The 24,037-nt window shown below is 37.0% G+C and overlaps 1 protein-coding gene and 1 long non-coding RNA gene across 6 annotated transcripts in view; one reads left to right on the forward strand and one right to left on the reverse strand.

The window, feature by feature from the left end:
- The window catches only part of LOC132906072 (uncharacterized), a 169,364-nt gene extending 154,802 nt beyond the window's left edge, over positions 1-14,562 (reverse strand). The window contains exons 1-2 of one of the 3 annotated variants that reach the window (XR_009657939.1): positions 13,608-14,562; positions 3,090-3,488 (exon numbers count right to left, since the gene is read on the reverse strand). Coding sequence is in view for 2 of the 3 variants with exons in the window: in XM_060957938.1 (XP_060813921.1) it covers positions 3,090-3,252 (163 nt within the window). In the remaining variant the exon portion in view is untranslated. Of the gene's footprint in view, positions 1-3,089; positions 3,506-13,607 lie in introns of all 3 variants that reach the window. The other 2 variants (XM_060957938.1, XM_060957947.1) reach the window with 2 other exon arrangements.
- LOC132906362 (uncharacterized) overlaps positions 1-24,037 on the forward strand; it is a 152,078-nt gene that overhangs the window by 74,631 nt on the left and 53,410 nt on the right. The window lies entirely within an intron of this gene.

Below are 24,037 nucleotides of genomic sequence, written 5' to 3' on the forward strand. Positions count from 1 at the left end.
GCTATTTAGACACGCATGGGGAATGTGTAGAATGTGAAATTTTTCTGATATTTGGAATTCTTGGAAATGTAAGATTTCAAAATTTTCCTATTTAACATTTTAAGGGGAATTCCATATTTTTTAAGATGTATCGATACTTGAATATATTTTATGAGAGTGCGAAATTAAGATTTGTTTTTTTTAATAAACGTATTAATAATATATGTATTCACGTATATCCGTATTACATATCCTAATAGGCTGGAGAAAAATGATAATTATTCGTTGAGAATATTTTTGTCTATAGCGGATGTGTTGTTATTATGAAAGAAAATTGCAAATTAAGAAATATCCTTGAAAAACAGGGGATTTTAATAAAAGCATAATGTAAATTGCCGTTGTTTCTCTCTGTAATCTGCAAATTTCTTCGAAGTTTTCACATTCCCACGCGACGAACGTTCATAATTTACAAGCCTGCATTGCAGCAGCAACCTCTGCTGAAATTGTAAAAACGAATTTAACATCGCGTTAATCTTCGCCTAGCTGTTCTCAAATCGTAGCGCACAAAGGAACACAGTAAAACAAATTCTGAAACATTGTCACTTTGCAAATAAACTTTCGATTATTTTTACATTTTTCTTGGTATTAACAGTTTATGGTTTGATTCATAATCGACACTTTATTCTAAATGATCTATACCCGCAAGCTATTCATAATTTATAAATTAAATTTTTTAGTACAAGATAAAAAATATCGAATAAAATATTAAATTTAGGGAGAAGTACAATCGCGAAGAATTGGAATTGATTTTCTCGAAATTTTAAACAATCGAATATAAAAGTTCTGTGAAATTTCCAATCGATGCAGAGAAACAAAATTTATTTATTCGATCAATGAATATAATACTATCGTAGATTTCACACAAATTATTCCGGTCTGCGAATGAACGAAGTTTCAGAGGTGGCTGAATTATCCGGGTTACCTGTGTTCCCTCGTTAGTCCGACATGCTTAACACGTGCGTTAGATGATGATACGGCAAGCAGACCGCCGCAATTACGGCGGCATATACGCACACATAAACACATACGCACATATACATACACATCCTGTATTGCAACGCACAGCTTGCTGGCTGAACGCGCGAGAATCGGTCACGAGTGCACACGCGCGCCGATCCACGCGACACGTTCGAGCGGGGAATGAGAAAAAGGGGCAGAGAGATCATTAATGTAATTAATTATTAAGCTGATGGCAACAGAGGAATGGTTGAGTCCAGCGCGCACACACCAATACCATATTACGAGCCCACATATTATATGAAAAAATAAAGTAAAAAAGATAAAGAGCACGAGACAAATAATTAATTATAGATCCAATTAAATAAAGTTGTCTTTGATATAATCAATATTTATCGATTATTAACAGAATTTTATTGTATAGAGTATGTCTTAAGGGTTCAAAATTGCAATCGTCTCGAGATGTACTCTTTAAACATTTGTGAAAAAAAAAAAAATATAAAGAAAAAATAGTTATTGTTACGAGATCAGCGGATTTATTAAGAGACCACGATTAATGGCATTACTGATACATTATTAATGATTACACACACAAGGAGGATCGATCGGCGATCGATCGCAGAGCGTAACGATTATTCGTGCCGTTAGTCAGCGGCCAGGCTCTTGATTAAATGTGTTATACATCGATATCGAGAGAGCTCGAGCTTGGAACAGTTAGGTATAAGTTAGGCGGAACACGTTTTGAGCCGGTGCCGCGCTGCTTGACTTTCCGCTTTCGCGTCGTGACAGGTGGTTTCGTCCTCTTACTTCCACTTATTAGTCATATTAATTATAATCTTCGTGTACCAAGCCAATAATATTAATTACCGCGATGTATATAATCTTTTATTTCATAATTTCATATAACTCGAAATTTTTCATAAATTTGTATAATTAAATACGGCAAAGTAATAACAGCTCGTATAATCTTCGTCTAACGTCCTCATCGTTTTTGCTACCTTTAGTATGTAATCTGTCTAACTCACCATGGCAAAATAGAATCTAATATCGTTTAATGTAATTGATCGACAATTTTATCCGAAGAAATTAATATATCTTCTAATAAATTTGTGTACTTAAATATAGTAAACTGTAATGTGTTATTATTCTTGGAATTTTTAATAAAGTCGTCCAATGTTAAATCAGGTAAAATATTTTAGAAACAAAAATGTCTGAACTGTAGCATGCCATACGCTCGATCTGATAAAACGAAAGTATTTTGTGATGGAACAAAGTTAATCTGATCGGACACGGGTTTTGCATTCCTAACATCCTTCCAGGACACTGACGATTTTAGCGAAGGCGTGTGTTTCTTAGAAATACCTGACGGACTCGAGATCATCTGTGCAAACTAGCGGCTCGACAGAAACAATTTTCATAATCTGAGATCGCTCTAGGACCTGGTTGTATTTTGTCTGAAACGCAACATCACGTGTCCTCGTTGCAATCGTTCTCGTAATCTCGCATTTTCTCCTTCTCGAGGTCATCTGTGCGAATTAAGTGTTATACTCAATTTCTGCCTTGATCTTTTCTAACTCGTGGCTAACTATTTTTAGAAAATGATAAATTCCAGTAAAATTCAATAAATGGCAAGTACGTGTAATGAAAATTTGAAATTTCGCAAATGCATTATTGGAAAGCTAAATGCCAAATTACTAAAAATTCTAATCTTAATGTACTCCAACGATCTTAAAAATACTTTTATCTCAATATCCTCTTAAAGTATTAATACAAATCATACTTCTCTTTTTGCCATGTACATTTTTGTTTCCAATATTGTATACGAATATCTAATATTATTTTTTAAACATTAACAAACTACACTTCTTTTTACCATATACGTTTCTATGATAATAAAAATAATAAAAATAAAAAAAAACAAGTAAAAACTGTCCAAACATGAACATAAAATTTATCTTCGTCTCATAGATTAGTTGTCAACGACGGATAAAATGTACGACGAAAGTCAAGCAACGTTAAACCAACTCGTCTCGCGTCTGCACTACCGTCTCGCTGGCTATTCCTTTCCATATGGTGTGATTGCCTGGACTCACCGATCCTTTTGACGTGGACGTCTCGATTGAAGGAGACGCTTTTCTCAGTGGGCTTCCATCCGGAGACGGAAGCCCCGGTCGAATCGGGTTGTAGAAAATCGGCGGTAGGAGGGTCGCAGGTTCCTCCATCTCTTAAAAAGTCCGAGCGCTGAACCTCCAGCATCTTCCCGGCTTTTCGATCCCAATCGTAACACGCAGAGCCGGATACCAATCAGTTTCTCTCTTATCTTTTCCCTTTTTCTTTCTGTATCTGTTCTTTCTTTCTTTCTTTCTCTCTTACCTCGCAACCCCCGCACCCAAGTGTGCCTTAACACCCCGGCCTCTAAATGTTTGCACCCTTTCTTTCTTTTCTATATTCTCTATCTCCCCTCTCCTTCCCTCTTAGACCCGATCACCGACCTGTAAGCCAAGCAAAGCTGTGCTCTTAATATACATCTGCGAGATAGATAACCTCGTCGATTGAGATTTATGTTCTGTCTCTTATATAGAATGCTACACATAACGTAACAGAGTTGGCTGAAATGCGAGTCTATACGGAAAAATAGATGGAAAACGTAGAATGATATTTTGTTGTCCGAGACCTAATTTCGAAAGAATTGGTCTCAAATTATTAAAACAATTAAAAACAAATTCCTTTGAAAACTAAATCATGGAAAAGAAAACTTCATTCTACTTTCGCAATTTATTTTTTCATGTAGTATCAACACATAGGCGTTGGTACGACGTTATGTGAAACATCCTATACGTGCACGCGCATGAAAAAGATACTTTCGTTTCTTTTTCTTGTCGAAGTCTCGAGGACGTTTCTCTGTCTTTTTGTGTCTTTGGCGGGAAGCTTGTAAAGCCAGTACGTATACTACCGCCCACAAGTATCGGGACACTTGATTGATTTTTGGCAATCGGTAGTGAACAAATTAACGATGAATTAGCAATTAGAAGCAATGCTTACTACCTTCTTATGGAATCACAAGACTGTAAATTCAAACCAATTACTAGAAAACGTGACGATATTATATTTTGTCATATCAACATCGGAAATCGTTCAATCGAAATAAAAGGCTCTAATTAATTTGATTTATAATTAAAACATTAAAAAATCCGAAGATAAAGAATCTATTAAACAGAAAATATTTCATCTTCTTGAAGAAAATCTTGCCAAAAGTAAGCAAATGTACAGATACTTTTGAGCGGTAGTGTATACACGGGTTCTTTTATGTACACGAGAACGCGAGCTCACGTGCACGCGTGCACGGCCGTGCAAGCCGCGAGCGTGTGTGTTGGTCTATTTGCGGTCGTCCTTATTGCGGTTAGAGAAATCGCTTCTATCGGCGATTTAGAGGCAAACCGGAGGATAGTGCCGGTTGCGGTCGTAAGTAAAAGTAGCCTGCGCTCGCATTGTTAGGGCTTCCTTTCACATTTTGCCCGGAGATCGATGCGGGGACACCGATACCACGTATTTAAATGTACGACGCAAGAACTGTCGAATTGGTGTTCCGCAGAGGCGATCGATGTCGAGTAGCGGTAATAAAGTTATTGCTTGCTCACTGGCGACAAAGGAGTATCCTGTTGTCTCGGGAGAAAACGATTATCTTTTGTGTTTTCTGCTTGGAACCAGGTTGAAGCAAACTAGAAGAAAGGTCTGTTAAGAACAGTTATTGTACCTTTTATCAATTTAAACGCCCGTCAGCAAGCTTTCAAAAGAAATAAATTTACAGTTTATAACATCTTAACATGTACAATTTCTGTTCAAAGTATTTCACTTCTTGAAAATAAAATATTCGACGTACTTTACATAGTTTCTACGAGTGTATTTGTAATTATAGTATGCTACAGAAAAATATCCAATGAAATCATAAAGTTTTGAAATTCACGACAAAAGTTTCTCGCATCAAAATTTTCTTCTTTTAAAACATATGGTTATTTTTCCTTAAAATTGTACAAATTACTCTCAATTTTGTTTTAACATTCGATATATTTCTATGTCACCGCCAAAAGCCACGAACAAATTATGAAATCCCTTTAACAAAGACTATTGTTTAACAACGAATATTTTCTTTTAACGAATAAGGGATTATAAAGCATGTCTTTTCTTTTTATTATAAAACATATTTACCATATAATCTTTTTTATCCTTCAACAATTCTTCTTATTTTATCCTTAAAAATCTAAATCGCGTATCCACTTGCAACTGATTAGTCCACGAGTAAAGTATATATTAGAAAACTATAAAATAGTACTGTCCTAATGGAACCCATTGTTTGATCACCAATTGAATCAATTTTCTGAAATTGCGACAGACACGACCTACGACGAGATTGTTTTTCGGACGAATGCGCGGCGAGAACGCGTTGCTCGCGTTGGCGCATGCGCCGATGCATCGGCGATGATCGCGATGAACGCGACGAGCGATAATGGTCTCCATTGTCGTCATGCAATCCGATGAGACACTCGAGATACGTGCAAACGGACTATTGACAGTTGCGAGGATGACGATGACGGTGCGCAATAATGACAATGAGTTCGTGATCCTGGGATAAGCTACTATGTATTTTCTTATTTTACCCCATCTTTCGCAAAGCGTCATGCAAAGCTATAATCTTGGGCTCCGAGCATGACGTTATTATATTTTCTTATCGATCGTGTAATCGAAACGTACCCTTTAGTACGTACTTTGTTGGATGATCCAGTTTTCACTACGCTACTTCAATCTTTCAAGTATCATCGTAAAAGGAAGAACGAAACGACTTTGAACGTCCAGCGAAAGGGATTTTGCATTTTCTTTGGCATGAAAAGAAATAGTTTTATGAAACTTCGGTGTATAGAACGGTATACAGAAATATTATTAGGAACAATTATGGCTTTCTAGAAAAATTATCTTTACGGTTATATCTGCTTCGTTAGGTGAATAGCTCGTGTGATTGAAATTGGAAGATGGTTTTAACTTTATGAATTTTTACATTGGAATTTTCAAATGATCGTACAATATTCTATATCAGTTTAAAATAACTATGAAAGATACTACAAAAATGAAGATAATATACTATTCGTTTATATACAAAATTATTCGCACGGTAGAGAATGAAAATGTAAGAAAAATGTATGAGATAATAAGAAAACACGTTTTTATATTAGATTTATATTTTATTTATATTTTATTTTATTATTTTTTATCTGGAAATATTAAGTAAATTATATTAAAATTTACTTAATGAGGAAGAGAATATCCATATGCAGAAAAAAATACGTTTCTGAAAATCCTGTGAATTTTCTGTTTAAATTAAATCTAATATCTCCAGCAATTTCTGAAGAATCGAAAGTCAGTGGTCGCTATTTAAAATTCCACGAATCCACGATTATATGTTAAGTGTTTGCCTATAAAATGACGGGAACACCTTACTTAGCTGAACAAAGAACGTATGAAAACGCTTCCAAAAATACTAGTGATGTCTGACCGCAACTGTCCCATACTACTTAATCTTCTTGAACCGTTATAATGGTTTAGACGGCTAATAAAAAATAATCAGTACAGTAATGAAATATAAAAATTCAAGAATAGAAAAAACACGTCGACGTAAGTTCTAGAAATGAATTGATTTTTCTACATATTTATCGTAACAGAGAACGTGGATCGTTTGTAGTAAACAAATTCCCTTCGGACAGAATCATGAGAAGCGAATCAATATATCTCAATCTTTCTAAATATAATTCTCTACTATAATTTATACAGAATTCTGGAGAAGGACAAATGAATTGTTAAACGAATTCTCTGTGAAATTGTAAAACGCTCTCGAGAAAACTAATGCTAATGGTACTAATACGTGATAATTTCGCTGACAAGTAAATTCGTCTTTTCCGCTTGATACAAACGCAAGAAATAAATCGGAGACAAAGAGATCCATTACACAAGAAAGGAAGAAGCATTTCCAAATGAATAAAAGATGAAATACTGCCAAGTGAAAAAATTGTTTCATATAACCACTTCTTCTTGAAAAAATAAAATTACTATCAACGATCAATCACCAATTATCGAGTAGTAAAACACACTATCGCATCGCAGTCGATCAATTCCTTTTACGGAATCACCTTCACTTTCTAAAGGTAACGACGCGGGCCCCCGCGATTTCAGATTCAGCGTACGTTCACGCGTATCCGCGCGGGATCTCGGTCGCCTTTCGAGCTTGCAAGGGTGACCTCGTCCACGCTTCATCTCCCAAGGCCATCTAATCGCGACGCGTTCGTGGTTCGAGCGTTCGTAACTAAAGGTTGGACCCGACGACTTTATTAGGCCTGTTGCGGAAGAGACGCCGACTTCGAACGACACAATTCGCATGACAGTGTGATCATTGGATTAAGATACTAAGCCACAGCCACCATATTTGGCGAAGAAATCCTCGCGAGGGCGGTCCTATAAGAGCGACAGAAGAACGTTGTCCTCGTCACCATAAAATTCAGACGTTTAGTCATCTCTTTTCTTTTCAATCTGTTCCTTTATTTTTTAAAGTCAAACACGACCGATTTGCAACTTCGTGTCAGACAAACGTCAACCTTTATCGTTTCTATTTTCTTTGTTCTCTTGATCGTTTAGATCCAGGGTTTTCGCGTGTGTGCGAGTAGTATAAACATGATCGAAAGTGTAAAGAGTTGCAAAGAAGCTGGACAAATTTGGCGAGCGTCCTGATGTCAGTCGGAGTTACACTTTTTCTTTTCTAAACTCGTCGCGACTCGTACGAAATTTACTTTTTGGGGTATGATTTTTTCTGGGAGGTGACTCGGTATGCGATGATGTCACCGGTGGAAGCGATAAAAAGTGCGGTTCTAGCGAGAAACAGCGAGACACGTATTTTCTCGAGGTGAGAATGACGCGCGAGCGAACGTCAGCTTTGGCTGGGATTTTACTGTCTTTTGACGTTGTCGTATTGTAATGGTGATGAATCTTTATTTCGGCTACGTGTTAATGAGATATTGCGAATATTATAAATGGAAATAAGAAACGTTTAGGGGAAGAGATATAAGAAGCTTGAGTTAAATAGATCGAAACGTCTCGCAATGAGATTTGAAGTAATGCGACTGCCACACTGAATTCGTATTTTATTTTAAATAGCTACTAGCTGATTTTTTTCTTTCTTTTTCTGTTCCACGTACTTTAAAGACCGAATGGAAGACCTTGAAAAGATTGTAAACATTGAAAAAATTGCATCAACAAGCTATCGATATCATAATTTATTTTCTATGTTGTTCTATTTTTCAACTGATTTCCGCTTCTTTCCTCTCATTGATAATTTTTAATTCTCAATTTAACAGGAATAATTCCTAATTGATCCGGAGAACATCAAAAACGCCTATCTGAGCTTTTCTTCCCAAAAAATTCGCATTCTTATAGACGTGAAATTAATGTCTTTATATTCCCAAAAACGTGTATTGAATATTATAGAAATTATTTTCGATAAGAGACTTCAACTTTAACGAAACTACGATATTTCTTAACACGAACAGTTTTAAATTGCGGAAACTTTTAGAATTACTTAATACAACTACACTTTACGACACGTCGAAAAATATAATAATCGACATTCTCGCACGTGAATTTTTAATAAAAATCACACGATCAACCACAACCGATCGAAGGCGACAAATTCTTGAAATCCTGAAGTGTCTGGTACACGCGCGAAGTAATCAAGAAAACCGACGATAAAGGACACGTTAGCGGAATGTACGATATGATTCTCTAGCGTTCTACGTTCGCCACTTCGCCGCAATAAACAGTCACGTGTCTCCTGTAAATATTTAGCACCTACCCGTGGCTGTTTTATTGTTCTCCCGTCGTGGCGGCTCGTCCATTCAATGAGTCAATGATAAAATCAAAGGATCGCGCCCGAAGCAAGGATCGCGCGTTACAACCGTTGGCTGGTTTTTTAATATCGTCAAGGGAACGACGAGGAAGTGACGAGCACTATTCACTTCAGAGAGAATTCTTCTATATGGCGCCGATGGTTCGTTATCGGGGAAAATAAAACTAAAAATCGAACGAACAGTTATTACTGGCCGTTACTAGATCGTAGGCACAGATTTATATTTTTATGAATAGAGCTGAAGAATCTAAGCACAGATTTGTTTCACCCTCTAAATAATATAACGAGTACTTTACTTTACTTTTTGATTGTTTTTACGTATTTTTGCATACTGTGTGCGTCATATGAATTTTTATACGTATAAATTTCCTTTACCTTTTTCTTTGTTGTATATACGGTGGCGGAGAAAAGGAAATGTAAAAGCTAGGCGATACGAAAACCCACTGTAATTTTACAAAATGGAATTACATTTGATAGAAACGATGGATAGATATAATATGTACTTTGGAATAGATGACTGTTATCAATATGGTAGAAAATATGTACTACAAAAGTTACCAATACTCTTATAGATAACCATCAATTTAAAAACTCTTTTATAGAAATAAGTATATGTTATAATATTCAAAGTAAAACAAATCGCGTTTTGCCTAGATAAGATGAGAACCATCTAATAGCGATAGACATAATACGAGATAATATTCACTTCGCGTTTCATCAACAATTTTGTGCAAGAAAATGCATACCAAGGAAATATAAATACTTTTTGTGCCTCGAAATGCCTCTTTCGCTTATTCTAATAAATTATTACATATACAATGTTGTATAACAAATGTTACGTACTGAATGTATGTGTATGGCCATGTACCAAATTTATCCTAATAATCAACAATTACTTTATTCGAACAAAATGTACAAAATTTTTATTCCAAGATCGTACGATCGATATTTTTATCCCTACTCCTTCTATACTTTCAAAAAGATTGCATCAATCTTTTAATTCAAATCTTAATCAAAATATTAATTAATCTCTCTATCACTGCCCGTGTTTTCAATTAACATGGAAATAATTCAATACCTAAATATCTCAATGTCTCTCATCCAGAATGAAGTTTATTCAACAGAACATTCCACCTACAGCCATCATCAACTGACTCTTCTAATATCCTTTACACATTAAAGAAATCAAAAACAAAAGAAGAAGCAAAATAACAAAATGGAAAAGAAAGAAGGTAAGGAAGCCAGTCTCGATGCGCCCTAAATTCATCGCCTGGAAAGATTTCTCGCTCAATAGGTGGCGCGGATCCCGGTGTATGTTCCACTGGCACACTTCGACGGCGCCAAGGTCGTAAGGGGTTCGTGCCCCGAATATCGCGGATCCACGACGGTGCCACGGCTTTTCCTCGTGTGCGTCGCGTCGCGTGCAACCAAACGGAAGAGAAAGAGATCAAAGGGAGAGCGTAAAAGAGATTCAAGAGCCGCGCGGTGGATTCGCGCGTCAAGATGAGGCGCGATCTTCATTCCGCGAGCCTCGCCGCGAGCGGACAGGCGAAACAAAAGAGCGAGCAGAAGAAAGGAAGAAAAGAGGGGAGAAGGATTGAGCCGTTCATAAGGGCTGGTGGCAGGGCCCTGGCGTCTATTTCTGGACTTAACGAGGGACGCGTCGAGGAGGATACTGAAACAGGACGAGACGAGGCCCTCGTAATTGTGTCAAACTCCACGTGGCCTTTTATTGCGCCTTCGTTTCTTCTCCGCGAAACTTTTAACCGCCGTATCCTCCGGACACAAGTTCAATCTCTCGCGCTGTATATTGGCACGCTTCTCGGAATTCTGTCGTTCGTTCGGCAGGTTATTCTGATATTTCTTTCCTTTTTTTCTTTGTTTTATCTTAGGAGAATCGATGGAAGTACGTCTCTTGGATCGTTTCGTTTTCGGTGCAATAAATTTTGGATACTTTATGCGTATATTTTGGATACTTTATGTCTTCTCGGGAATAATACGTTTAGAGAGAGAGGAATTTTTTACGAGGTTGCCTGTGTAGGCAACTCGCTGTTAGAATTTAGTTTTGGAACTAAAAAAATGTATTGATGGTTTGCATACAATCGTTCTTTTGTTGTAGACATTTAGAATTACAGGGGAAAATAAATGATTTGTGTGTATTCATGCTTTTCGGATGGACTATTTTGGTTAGTTTTATGTTGATTCTTTGAAGTCAGATTAAGACAAATAATCAACGATTTTTTTTGTGGTAATTGTGTTTTAGAAACAAAATTTTGATCGCGGATTAGTCAGTAAAGAGATTTGATTAATGTGGAGCCGACGTAGAATGCAAATTTAGTCCTTGTGTTGCAAAGGGGAAAAGACATGACCATAAATATGACTGTAGATCTTCGGTTATTTAAATACATAAAACATTTTTGACAATTTTTTCCTAGAAAATAGTAAATCAAATTTATCATCACGTTCCGACGTTCACATCATGCGATTCTGTTCACTGGAGACTTCGTTTAAAACATCGATGATAATAAAAACTCTTTTTAAATCATTTTATACGATTTTTATCACCAACTATATCTGCGTCACACGTTATTGACATAAAAGTTAAATTATAATCCTACATTTTATTTTTTCTCAAATTCTCTACGTTAAATCCCATCTAAACGGTACTTGTTCCCAGTATCTTTTCAAAAAATACTTCTTTAGAAAACCACTTCGGAATTGATTAAAAATAAAAACACATTCACATACGATTATGGATCTATTATTACATAATTATCGTGTTAGGTTTCGAAATACCACTTTCGATAGATTTCTACGAAACTCGATAAAATGTCCCAATTCAACCTTTCGTTAAAAACCAGTGAAAATAAAATCACTTTTAACTTCGATACCATCGGCACTTACACGTTCGTTGTATCACGCTTGAAACTCAAGTATCAAAATACTACTTTCTATCGATTTCTATAAACTCTAGAAAGTCCCTAATATAACCTTTGACCATTTGTCACTGTAACTTTTACTCGCTTAAACTGTAACAACTCTCTTGCTAACGCCAACGAGGAAACCAAACGTAGAAGAATCAATTCGCACGAAAAATCCAATACGGCGAAGGAATGAAATCGCGGGAAAAATCTTACGTAACAAGGGAATTAAATCGTAGGAAAAATCCTACGTAGCAAAGGAATGAAATCGTATGAAAAATCCTACATAGCAAGGGAATTAAATCGCACGAAAAACCCTACACAGGAAAGAAGCGAGCAAACCGCGCACGTAGGATCAACACTCATCTTCATGGAGCTAAGCTAGGCGCGTCTGTGATTAAAGTGTCCGTTAACGCGAGTTAATTGATCTTTCAGTTAATGCGATACTGGCCTCTCATTGCATTTCTGGTTTCCCTATCGACGAGATCCCCGCTCGGCGAGAGTAAATCGCACGCGTTCCCGTCCCCGCAATCTACTCGCGCGTCCGCTGAAAGTCGTTTCCCTTTCGATTAGCGTCTCGCCTTCCCGGTCGTTTGATGAACACGGATCAAACGAGCCGTCCATCCGAGCCTCGACGTTCTTTCACGATCAGGATAATTACGGTGATCTCGTTGCGAAGGTGAGTCGCGTCCGTCCGTTCGTTCGTTTCGAAATGAATGACACGAAAGATTGCGATTTGCGTGAAGCTCCGTTCAGATTTCGCTGTTTGAGGGAGGGAAATGTGCTTTGTCTAACGCTTCATTGATATCGATTCGGTCATAGGTCGTTAGAACAGTTTTGGCTTTCAGTCGTGTTATTTAATTTCGTTGTATCTTTATCTGTATCGAAATTCGATTTTTATTTAGTCGTATATTTTACGCGTGTTCGATATTTTTAAATGTCACTTGTGATTTTTAAGGTGTTGGATACGAATTAATACGAATCGTTAAACAAAACTGAACACAGTTAAGTGACGTAATTTTTAACTACACAGGCGTCCATACTTTTATTACCACAGATTTCTATACGGTTAAAATACTTTATTGTTTTTTAGTTGCAAGTATTTTTTTTAGCGTTGATATTGAAGTTTCTAAAATCCTCCACTAGATTGTGGTAATGAAATAAAAGTTCTCAAAGTGGAGTATTACGTAGCTAAGAATTAACCTAAACTGTCGTAAATCACCTACGATCCATCGATACCAACCAAGTTATACGTTTCTCGATCGAACAAATATTTTATCGTTCATTTAGGAACGTGTTTCACACGGATCACAATAAATTTGCACCAGTATATTGCTTTCGCGACTAATTCACAGCTTGAATTTCCAAGGCTGTTTAATATCTGCAAACACGCGATCATCCATAGATATCAGGTTTTTATGTAACACCGAGCTACCGACATGCGTCGCGTCACTACACTTGCGAACAAACACACTGGTAGCTTTGATCGACACGATAACTGCGACATTGCCTTCCCTCAAAGCGGAGAATCTTGGTCAAAGACGAATCTCCTCTGTTACATGTCACGCAACATGCGTTGAGAATCGGAAGCGTGTCTCAGGATCGGAAGTCGATCGACCAGATCTCTCGTTTCAAATGATTCAATCCTCGGTGATCAGGCAGAAGAGACTCGTCAAAGACTCGGACGTCTGTCCTCGAGAGCCTAATACGGCCTGGCATAAAGTATCGAACTTCAGAATTCAATTTACCTTCACTGGCACAGTAGCATTCCGATCGGTAATGCCTCTGGTATACTGTTTAAGGATATCCCCCTTCGCGCACCAACGGTTCGTCCGCGCGCCAAACAGAACGGCAAGAAGACGAGCAAAAGAGGGGGAGGAGAGAACTGGAGCTCGTGGCCAGGTCGAACAAAACACTCTCACGTACAGCAACTGTCACTGCCACCGGGGCAGCCGGGTGTCTCGTCCCGTGGGACCGGCGAGACGAACACCTTGCGCCCGATCCTGATCCGATGCGACGTCGCGATGACGATTATCATCGATCATCGATCGGTTCGACTCGTTTCCCTCTCTTTCGTTTTATCTCGATACCTAGAGATCACACTGTGCTTACTATATCACGGTATTCGAAACTGTCCGTCACTTGTCTCCTTCGAAGTCACTCTTAGGTATCAACTACGATCACACACAATAATAAAGAGATCCAAGGAAAGTCGAAGTTCGACGTCGACATACACGATGTAGAAACTTTCGTATACGATACCATGAATCGATGGTATCCACCTGACGGATTCGTTGGACTCGTTCCTCGGCTGAGTCGTTCGGGTGTCACTCGGACGATTCGTTCGCACCGACTACGCGGTCGTTAGGTAATCCCGGACCTGAAAGCACTGCTTGCTACCACTCCGGCACGCACCGTTCTCCGCCGAGCGTCGAAGAACTAATAAAAGCTGGGACCCAGGTTGAAACTGCGTAGGCCGCTTACTACTCCTTCCACCGCGGCTTCGTCCTATCCCACCGACGTACCGGACCGGGCCCCGAGACAGAGACAGGCAGGAGAGAAGGCACCAACGGACGAACGGACGGACGTACGGACAGACGAACGCGCCACGGATACACGGACGGACGGATGGACGAATGGACGAACGGACTGTAAGAAGCAACGGACATGCGGACTTTAACAGGTATACATACGTCGCGGAGCAACCTGGTAGGGTACCGGCCGGCGCTGATGCTGCTATTACTGCTCGCTGCTCCTGCTGCACGTTGTTGCTTGCTTCTGCGGCTGGTGAACGTCACTCGGTCAAGGTCCCCCACCAAAAACCTGCACAACACCGGAGCATCTCTGTTCTCGATCTTCGCTACAAGAGAACGTTCGTCCGTGTTTGTCTCTCTGGTTGGGCGTTCTCTGTGCGTTGATTTGGTCCATGGACAAACGCTATACTTGGCGCGGATCTTGGACATCTTCTCGTTGCGAGGGTGGTAGCGATCGTTTCTCCAACTCGAGTCTTCGTTGCACTCATCGTTGGTGAGTTGGCGAGCAAATAAGAGCTGTGGAGGATGACTGGATCGGTGGCTGATGCGCTTGCAAATGGTCGATTATAGAACGTTGTTCGGTAGCGATTGAGACATCGCGGTAGGCGAATCGATTCGCTGCAAATGGAGAATGGTACGGAGAATGGTGATTTAGAAAGTAGAGCTTTCGTAGAATAATTTTAGTCGTCGTTCTTATCGAAACGTTGAATTCTTATGGATGTTTCTAATTTTGAGCGTAAATGTAACGTTCTAAAAAGGTTTCGATAGAAACTTGAATAAAAGATACTTTTTCTTGCCCCAGTATGTCAAACAGTTTTGCTTGAAACAATTTACGTTTTCCCAAAGCAAAAACAAGATACGTATTTAATAACATTGGAAAATAATTCAATATTACTGGACTTGCCCAGTTTTTCTCACTATTACGAGCTAAACGGCTAATAGAATCGTATACTGTATAAAAGTAGCTACTCCACGCGCATCGCTCAAACTAACAAGTTATCAACGCTCTAAGCATCCATATTCCGCTTAAGAGGCTCTGAAATGGGAGCATTATTCACAGCAATGGCTCGTTAACAGTCCAACGGAAGACGAACTAACGTGTACACGGATACCCTCCACTATAGAACATAAGTAAGCAGACGAAACTATGCAGAGTTTTCAGGGTATTCTTCACAGTATAGTACTCGAATACGTACAGTAGCTCATGAAAGTATTCGGACTCTTTAAAAACCTTTCGTGTATATATTATATAAAACATTTTGAAATCTCGTCAGCATTGTAGCGAGATACGCTTATCGTAATTACATTGGTAAAGTTTGAAGCGGATCTGAAAATGTATATAGAATTTATAAGATTTAATTTGTAAGAATTATGAGTATTGGAAGCAATATGTATTTATTAGAAGTTACAAGATATTTTTTGGTGATCCTGAAGATCACCACGGTATTTGAGCAACCAATTATTCTCTATATTAGCAAACCACAATATTTACTGACATCATTTCTGACATTACTGCATGTTTATAACTATTATTTATACTGTATATATACTAATTTTTCACTGAGAGTATATTTCCAATATATCTTGTAACCTCTATATACATTCTCGGGTTGATTTTCAATTTCACTATCATAATCACGATAATCGTGTCTCGTCACAGTGCTAACGAAATTTCAAGTTTGTTTTGTTTAACGGACCTAATACATCTATCGTGAAAAATGTTTTGTGACCAGCGTTTAAATACTTTTGTAAGCCACGGTACACCGAAAGCACGTTATCGTTGTTAATACACCGGTTACAAATCATCGAAACGCTTCTTGACGTACTTATTCAAAAATCCTCCGATCCCTCGATATCGTTTGTCAAGTGATTTGTTGTAAATTTCAACGGTTAAGGGACGGCCTTATCCCTTAATCCACGTCAAACTCTACGTGTCGTCTTAATAAATAAGGTCGTGAACACGAAAGTAAGCATAAGACTGGCAAACAGGCAACAGAGCAAAGAGATGGGGAGGCGAGTCGCGAGAAGAGAAGAAAATTGTGTGCATCGCTAAGTATCAAGGGTGTGCAGCCGACAGAGAACAGACAGAGTACAATTACAGGTGATTGAGGATCGGTCTTGTTACTATTTTGCTTGATTTCTGCGAGTAGTTAGCCGTGGATCCGTCCGCGGGCCAATCACAATGTCGTGCTGTTAGCGAGCCGAGAGTATTATGATTGGCGTAATCATCGCATGGGCGAATCAACGCCGACCAGGTATATAAATAATTGAGCTTTAAAGTCGATTCGCTATGTTACGTAGTGTCTACTTGATGAAGAATCAAGTGCTGTGATAGCGATGGAATTCAGTATATTGCAAGTAGGTTGAATCCAATTGTAAAGCTTCTGGCACTTTGCGAGAACTTTGAATTAAATGTAATACTTTTATGTAAATTCGAAACTATAAAGATTCGGTAGAGGTTTTATAAGTATTGACTCGTTTCATAAGCTTTATTCTCTTTTTATTAATTAGCTTCGATAAAGTACTATTTTTACTATAGAAGATACAATTATTTATTAGAATTAAATAAAAAGGAATTTTAAATCCATAAAATTGCTGTTTGGTGAGCTTTAATGTAACTGAAGTTTCTAAACAGTTATATGTACTTTACGTGGATTTCCTAAATAGAAAGTCAGCCAAGCACTAAACATGCCCAAGGGTACTTAACTTCACCACTGTAACCAGTCTTTCCTGTATGATAGTGCCCTTTTACTGATGTAATCAGAATGTTCCAAAAAGTAAGTAAATAATATTTATTATTAATATTTATTATTAATAATAAGTAAGAAACAAATATTTCGACTGATCATCATGTTGCTTCGATATTTTAATTTCAGCTATCAATAACTTTAAATATCAAAGATTTTCTATTATAAAAGTTTTGTATACTGAAAATAAGTATTATTATATTATTAAATTAGAATATAAAGAAGAACGTTTACAGCTTCCTGCGTTTTACTTACTATAAGCGAAACTTCCTATTTAAAGTCACTCAAGATGACAAATATAACAACAATTTTGAAAAATACGAATTAATTTTCATAGTTGGATCGTAACTATGCAATAGTTTCAGTTGTTGCGTAATTTTGGAATGCTTCGTTTCTACTCGTAACACCTCTATCTACAGTGATAAAATCGCAGAATTTACGATGGCGAGGAACAATCTTCCTACCTACTTCCATTTCGAATGCGTCGACCTTGAACTTACCACACTATTTCCAGCGCTAATGAAGAGTCAGACTTTTAGAGATCTCAGTGGGCAGACGTCTCTAATTGGTCCCGGCAGCTAGCAACTCCGGAACGAGCAAACCATGTTTAGTACTGAGAACTTATTTTCACTTTCTACCGGTGCGGTGGCTAAGTAGAACATACGGGGATGCGTGTGATTGTATGTGTGTACAGTCAGATCGCGTTTTGCTGTGTTCGAAACGCGTTTCGAGTTTGTGCCGCTGTCTTGGACATCTAGGCATAGCGTCATCGATAAAAAATGAGGTTTTTTCGAAGAGTTTAGGGTTGAAAAATGAGTGAGTGAGTGAGCGACAGAAAGAGAGAGAGAGGGAGAGAGAGAGAGGATTCATGATGTGGATTCTGGATCTTTTAGTCAATCGACTAAAAGTTTACTATAACAAATACATATTCATTCTTTTAAATTTGTAAACTATACATGTGCAACCTATCATCCAATAATATTCAGCACAATCTATGACAATCTATGTATCTGATGAATGTGAATACACTCAGTGATCTGTAAACTATACATGTGCAATCTATCGTACAATAATATTCAGCACACTCTATGACAATCTATGTATCTGATGAATGTGAATACACTTAGTGATTTGTAAACTATACATGTGCAACCTATCGTACAATAATATTCAGCACACTCTATGACAATCTATGTATCTGATGAATGTGAATACACTCAGTGATCTGTAAACTATACATGTGCAATCTATCGTACAATAATATTCAACATAATCTATGATAGTCTATATGTGTGATGAATGTGAATACACCCGCATAATGCGCATAGTTAAATCTAAATGGTAACTATAAAAAATGGTGCCACTTTGGTCTTTTTTATGCTTTAGAGGTATCTAATAAATCTATTATCAAGATGTTAGCATAGTTTTTCAATCAAATACTTTTTTTGATATCTTATGCTGTGCAAAGTGATTTCCTCTCTTTCTGTTAAGATACCTGTTTCTTCACAAATTTTTTAATTCGGAATATATTAGTGTGCGTCCAGTGTGGTTCTTTGCTTCTCGTCTTGACATCTGTCTATCACTTGTACATTGATGCAAGGTATCCATACAAATTTTGTGCAAATATGGTTCTTAAATTTTTCTTTTGTCATCTTCCTATTTTTATGCCGGTATGCTCAATATTCACACAAGTTTTGTTCAAGTATGGTTTTTAATTTTTGATTTTGCCATCTTTCTGTTCTTTCCACGTTGACCTGCTATATTCGTAAGAGTGTTGTTTAAATACTTTCGTGAGTCATTGCGTGTGGGACCATAGAACAGTGAGAGTCAATACTCAGCCTTCTCCCTCTTATCACTCGCATATGCACATTGGAAACTTAATTTTTTCTCGGTGAAGCAGTAAGTCGGGTACCTTGTGACATAACTATGCAGCAGGCTCGGTGGGTGTTCTATGTACGATTGTCTCGATGCCACGTTGCGTCAGTTCAATGCGTCCGTATGACAGATGTGACAGATCTATAAGGTAACCTGCCGTCGAACAGTTTACTTTACGACTTCGTCGGCCGCATATGACTAATTACCAGCGCACGAGCCGGCAAATTAAACGGTTCACCTTTTTGTCGCCGCGCTGCGAGAACGTGACTGCCGCAACGAACACTCGTCGACCGCTTGAAAGTGACTCTCGCGAATTGTTACGTAGCAGCATTTGCGTAGATCAAAACTGACCTGAATTGTGTTTGTTGTTTTGTTGCTCGGCACTCGATAGCTTGACGAAGTGTTAAGTACGTTTTTCAGTCTTAGAAGCTTCTGTTTCTTCTGCGTTTCATTTTAACGACTGGGTTTGTATACATTATACATAGGTAGGTTTGAGTACTTTATTTTGTCGACCTTGTCATCATTCTCGTGGCAATTTTTAATCCAATTGCTCTCCACACGTTGCATGCAATGGGATTATGTGGCGCGTAATGCTAGAGTCGAGAAGGGAAACTTCGGTATGTGTAAAAGGGAACATGATTGAGTCAGAGCAACCTATTTGTTCGTTAAAATTCGTTACCGTGTAATTATCCATTATTTTATTACTTTTCATTGCGGTGATATATAAATTTCAAGTAACCCTTATTTTGTTATAATATTTAGTATATATACCATATTGATTACGTGTATGAGGAAAATATTTGAAGTACCACGAATTAATATTAAAACTATCATTGGATTGATCGGTTAAAAAATTTTCATAGAAATTTTATAAATTTAATAACAGTGTATTTTTGTTCATTTAAACGACTTTTCTAAAATATATGGACTGTATTATATATATTTCCATACGTCTCTCGTTTCGATTTCTTTGATGTAAATTATAAATCGTAATCGTCGACAGTTCCAGTGTTAATAAGTGTTGCAATTAATGTGAATTTTTAGTGCGAGCGATTGAATTTCTGACGTTCACAAAGAACCAAACTAATCGATGAGCTGCGAATGCAAGTCTTTTTTTCCATTATCGTGTCACGTGCTACATATTACAAGCCTATATGCAAATTGCAATCTAATATTTTCATATCTGAAAGAACGCAATCTAATGATTTAAGGAAATATTGTATCAATAAATATCAACAGGTTTTGTACAATGTTTTGTAGAATAATCTCCTCACGGAGGTTGAAACTGCGTTAATAAAAACAAATGACATTGACTTTTCTTTCTCCATTGTCTTATCCATATCAATCCTGCATCGACCTATTCGTCTCAATGAAAACCCTTATTGACGTTCCCTTCAACTCGATTAGAGAAAGTGTACGAGCAACGACATTCACAATTCTTCGGCTCATGCCATCGATAGCATTATCTTCGTGTTCCCTGGTCTCTTCGCTCTTTCGTTTTTAAACTAACGTGTATCTAACCTAACGACACGATCAGTTTGTCCAAGGATTACGCGAATACCGACCTGTTAGGATGTTTATGTGCGAAAGAGTGCAAAAGAACGAGTAGAGTGTACTTTAAAGGCCAGAGTATTAAATCAGCTGATCCATAATCAACGGCCTGAATTGTTCGAGCATTTTATCGGATTAGTTAATGAAACAGACGGGTGTCATTCCCATTCAGCCGCGTAACGCGATGACTCTACCTATTTCACTGAAAAATTCAAGATTTATCGCGATGAAAACACGATCGAGCGTTTATACATTGTTGCAAAGCTGCAAAAATATTAGTGCTACTTCTGTTATTATTGTTAATAGATAGACTACAGATATCATATTATTAAGAAGATAATTAAAAAGATAGAATCTGGGTAGATTATTGTTTTATTCGCTAAATATTATTGAATAATTTTATGTAGTTTTGCATACTGTGCATTTTTGCACTTTCAAATTTCACATAAATATATAAAAATTCATAATCCAAAAATATCTTTGACATTAATAAGACAGGCTGTGAAAACTCGGCTCTAGAATATTTAAGAAATACCTTCCACTTTTATTATTAATTTATCGAATCGATGTGATTCGGAAATATTTTCAATTTTTGATGCGACTTTTACTTTAATCTTATATCACGTTTAACGACAATTGCATAAAAATTTTTAACGGGAACAGGAGAGAAATATGAAATAAAATAAAAAGGAATTGAAAGGGAATGAAAAACGAGAAAGTAACAAGTTTAATAAAAAAAAAAAAGGAAACAAAAAAAGAACCTTCAGACGGAAATATGCACACGCTGAGAACGAACGCAAGAATTATGTTCTCAATAATGATCGCTGTAAATCACAAAGAGCATGTCCTCCTTTCGATTCATATTCCCATGGAACGTGCAACAAGCTTCTCCAGGATCTTATTAATAACGACGATTTAACCGCAGCGTTATCGTTTGTACAGTTGCGAATGTTTACCGTGTCTTTTGAAACTGTGAAGTTGTAGGCAAATATTCACGTGCTCCGAGATCGAGTGCACCCGACCTCGCGGTGAAATTTGTTTGCATTCGCATCCTGCAAATCATTCCGTAAACCTTCGATCTTTTATTCCGTAAACCTTCGATTATAGATTACTATAATTTATTTCTAAAGATACAATTAAATATATTTTTAAATTAACAATGCTGGTGTTATATATTCTTCGTACCTTCTTCCTTCTTTTCGTCTTCTACCTTCTTTTTTTCTTTTCTCTTTTTTTTAAGGTGTGTGGACGTTTGTAAAAGATTTATGAATCGAAGGTAGAATTTATGGCAATTGTGAAATACACACTCAGACTCATCGATCATGAACGAAATCTTTCTATTGCGTGCTAATCGGTCTAAAACCAACCTACGTTGTAACTTAGAAACAGCGGGAGTGTCTGGTATCGATAAAAAGAATTATGGCAGGTCGTTTGAAACGAATAGAAAGGAGAATCAAAGAAACTGGCTGAGAAATGTTAGATTGTTGCATAATAAATGTTATTCGTCGAGGTCTTGTTTCGATTATTTGAAAATTATACAATTAATATTCAACAATTGTTTTTGTTTATGCATTACTTTGTTTAGGGTATTTTACTATTTTATTATTCTTATTACTAGATTTATAATTTTCTTAAGACAACGATATTTCATTTTTTTCAAAGTGTAGCCGATGTAACGTTCTATTTAGTAGCCGACGAGAAGGTAGCGTCAACTGACGTTTAATGCAACTGGTAATAAGCTCCACTTAAGGCTAACCAGCTGCGTGCGGGAATACTGGCACGGGAGAGGATTAAAGTTGTTCGAAAGTAGTTTATCAATATAAAATGTTTTATTGAAATCTTACTCAATTTCGATATTGACAATTGACTGACGGATATGAAATTCTTCGGTTGACAGGTGATGATTCTTCGGTAGACAAATGATAACTGATTCTTCAATAGACAAAATGATAACTGACTCTTCGATAGACGAACGCTAATTAATTTATTCGATAACCAAACGATAAATATTCTCAAACTCAAACTCAAACTCAAACTCAAACTCAAACTCAAACTCAAACTCAAACTCAAACTCAAACTCAAACTCAAACTCAAACTCAAACTCAAACTCAAACTCAAACTCAAACTCAAACTCAAACTCAAACTCAAACTAAAACTCAAACTCAAACTCAAACTCAAACTCATACTCCTGCTAACTTCTCTGAGTCGCTACATTTATATCTGTAGGAGATGAAAAAATGTCGGAGTCTTTCTTTTGAAACTGTTTGGGAAGATCCCCAACGTTTGTTGAACAGCCGACTTTGTTTACAATTTAAATCGTCATAATATCGTTATAAAAACATAGTTAGATAAATTTGCGCAAGATATAGCTTTTAGCGGCTTTAATTGTCTTTCACTTCAAATACTGTAAACGTTTTAAATTATCTCGGTTTAAAAGAATTTATCAATTTTACTTTCGCGCCACGGATCGCGCGGGTCGCGGGACATGACAGTTGATATGCAGATGATTTTTGGAAAATATTCTTTTCCGAAGAAATCTTACTTTCGTTGAAAAATTGCATTTTACAATAAATTATATTTAATGCTATCGTGCAACTCTAGAAATAAAATTTATTTTATATCCGCTTGTATTGCATTACCGCGAATTTTCAACGAGTTCTAAATGCTTAAAAATGCCGACGTAAAAGCGAAAAAGATGATTCGTTGGTCAACAAAATTATCTTTCCTTATGCATCACTTTTATCGCACAAATTCCTCGTAAACTCGACGAACAATCCAAACGAAATATTTCCACCGACAATCACAAAGACGCGATAAATTAACCTTTTCGGGAATGTAGCTCGAAAAAGCCATTAAGTCTTCTTTGGTGGAAGAAACAAAAGTTAAAAAGCTATATTTATTTCAGGATCTATCATCAATCACGTGTTTCACCCTGAGCCCTGTCTTCTGTCTTCCAGTTTCTTCGCGTTCTTTCGTACAAAATGACATCTGACCCTGTCATGACCTATGTCCTTCCTCCTCCAGATCCTACGATTCAATTTACGGAGCTGAAGCGAAGGCCACGAGTTCCGATATCTCAAGGCTATCAGTTGTTCGATATCTCATTCTTCTTCTTTATTTTTATTTCTTCTTACAAAGATTATAATAAAGTTAAATTACATTTGCAATAATCCAAGAAGAAATTTATTTTTATATATATAAGAAATGTTTTTCGAATAAAATACTAGTTTTATATTTATTTGCCTACATTGTATATATCGTAACTTTTAATGTACACTGTATATTTCGAGAATGCAAAATTATTACAAAAACATTAGGTTTATGCATTCAAATAAAGCTTCAACAATACGTAATTTCTACAAAACATCATTATATTTAATTAAAGTAATATCCACATAATTCTATGCACTTTCCTAATGATTAACTGCTTTTATTATAATAAATCTATAAGAATTATCTACTTTAGGGTTC

This window comes from Bombus pascuorum, chromosome 1, assembly GCF_905332965.1.
Source record: "Bombus pascuorum chromosome 1, iyBomPasc1.1, whole genome shotgun sequence".
In the NCBI taxonomy this organism is placed as follows: domain Eukaryota; kingdom Metazoa; phylum Arthropoda; class Insecta; order Hymenoptera; family Apidae; genus Bombus; species Bombus pascuorum.